Below are 2,058 nucleotides of genomic sequence, written 5' to 3' on the forward strand. Positions count from 1 at the left end.
CACGGCCCCCGCCCCGGCCCCGGCCCCGGCGCGGCCCTGGGGGCGGATGCCTGGATGTGGATTTCGCTGTGGGTCCACCAGGCTGTTCCCACGTGAACAGCTTTAAGGTGGGAGAGAACTGGAGGCAGGAACTGCGGGTGATCTACCAGTGCTTCGTCTGGTGTGGAACCCCAGAGACCAGGAAAAGCAAGGCAAAGTCGTGCATCTGCCATGTGTGCGGCACCCATTTGAACAGACTCCACTCTTGCCTTTCCTGTGTCTTCTTTGGCTGCTTCACAGAAAAACACATTCATGAGCACGCCGAGACAAAACAACACAACTTAGCTGTAGACCTTTATTACGGAGGTATATACTGCTTTATGTGTAAGGATTATGTATATGACAAAGACATTGAGCAAATTGCCAAAGAAGAGCAAGGGGAAGCTTTGAAATTACAAGCTTCCACCTCAACCGAGGTTTCTCACCAGCAGTGTTCAATGCCAGGCCTCAGTGAGAAATATCCAACCTGGGAGACAACCAAACCGGAGTTAGAACTGCTGGGCCACAACCCAAGGAGAAGAAGAATTACCTCCAGCTTTACCATCGGTTTAAGAGGACTAATCAATCTTGGCAACACGTGCTTTATGAACTGCATTGTCCAGGCCCTTACCCACACTCCGATCCTGAGAGATTTCTTCCTCTCTGACAGGCACAGATGTGAAATGCCAAGTCCCGAGTTGTGTCTGGTCTGTGAGATGTCTTCGCTTTTTCGGGAGTTGTATTCTGGAAATCCATCTCCTCACGTTCCCTATAAATTACTGCACCTGGTGTGGATACACGCACGGCATTTAGCAGGGTACAGGCAACAGGATGCCCATGAGTTCCTCATCGCAGCATTAGATGTCCTGCACAGGCACTGCAAAGGTGATGATGCCGGGAAGGCAGCCAACAATCCCAACCACTGTAACTGCATCATTGACCAAATCTTCACAGGTGGCCTGCAATCTGATGTTACCTGTCAAGCCTGTCATGGTGTCTCCACCACGATAGACCCATGCTGGGACATCAGTTTGGACTTGCCTGGCTCTTGCACCTCCTTCTGGCCTATGAGCCCAGGGAGGGAGAGCAGTGTGAATGGGGAAAGCCACATACCAGGAATCACCACCCTCACGGACTGCCTGCGAAGGTTTACGAGGCCAGAGCACTTAGGAAGCAGTGCCAAAATCAAGTGCGGTAGTTGCCAAAGCTACCAGGAATCTACCAAACAGCTCACAATGAATAAATTACCTGTCGTTGCCTGTTTTCATTTCAAACGGTTTGAACACTCAGCCAAACAGAGGCGCAAGATCACTACATACATATCCTTTCCTCTGGAGCTGGATATGACACCATTCATGGCCTCGAGTAAAGAGAGCAGGATGAATGGACAGTTGCAGCTGCCAACCAATAGTGGAAACGACGAGAATAAGTATTCCTTGTTTGCTGTGGTTAATCACCAAGGAACCTTGGAGAGTGGCCACTACACCAGCTTCATCCGGCACCACAAGGACCAGTGGTTCAAGTGTGATGATGCCGTCATCACCAAGGCCAGTATTAAGGACGTTCTGGACAGTGAAGGGTATTTACTGTTCTATCACAAACAGGTCCTGGAACATGAGTCAGAAAAAGTGAAAGAAGTGAATACACAAGCCTACTGAAGTGACACACAGACCTACCTACCTGTAATGGAAGATGACAGCACCCATACTACAACTGGCATTGAGATTTAAAGGACCTACTTGCATGGCCCATGGGCCTGACAGAGTAAGAATTGAACAGTTCCCAGTGTCTAAAAGGTCCTGATTGGAAGAGAAATAGAAGGGGCGGGAGAAGAGGCTCTAGTCTAAGCAGTCATTTAAAGGAAGATTAAATGGCAGGATGCTCTGGGTGGGGAAGGCAGGAGCAGGGAAATCCTGACACTGGTACATATCCTATATTCCTCCAAAAGATTGTGTGGGAAAGTGTGGGGTGGGAGGGGGGTGGTGTGGGGGGGTGTGCCCTTGTAACCATAAAACATCTTTCTCCATGGGTGTTTCAGCT

The 2,058-nt window shown here is 49.7% G+C and overlaps 1 protein-coding gene across 1 annotated transcript in view; it reads left to right on the top strand.

Moving 5' to 3' along the window:
• The window catches only part of USP27X (ubiquitin specific peptidase 27 X-linked), a 3,043-nt gene extending 1,367 nt beyond the window's left edge, over nucleotides 1-1,676 (top strand). The window contains exon 3 of the mRNA XM_007450941.1: nucleotides 1-1,676. This exon is cut by the window's left edge and continues 516 nt beyond it. Within this exon, the coding sequence (XP_007451003.1) occupies nucleotides 1-1,676 (1,676 nt within the window).
• Nucleotides 1,677-2,058: the final 382 nt, after the last annotated feature.

Source organism: Lipotes vexillifer, unplaced genomic scaffold (genome assembly GCF_000442215.2).
Source record: "Lipotes vexillifer unplaced genomic scaffold, Lipotes_vexillifer_v1.1 scaffold129, whole genome shotgun sequence".
NCBI classification, from domain to species: Eukaryota; Metazoa; Chordata; class Mammalia; order Artiodactyla; family Lipotidae; genus Lipotes; species Lipotes vexillifer.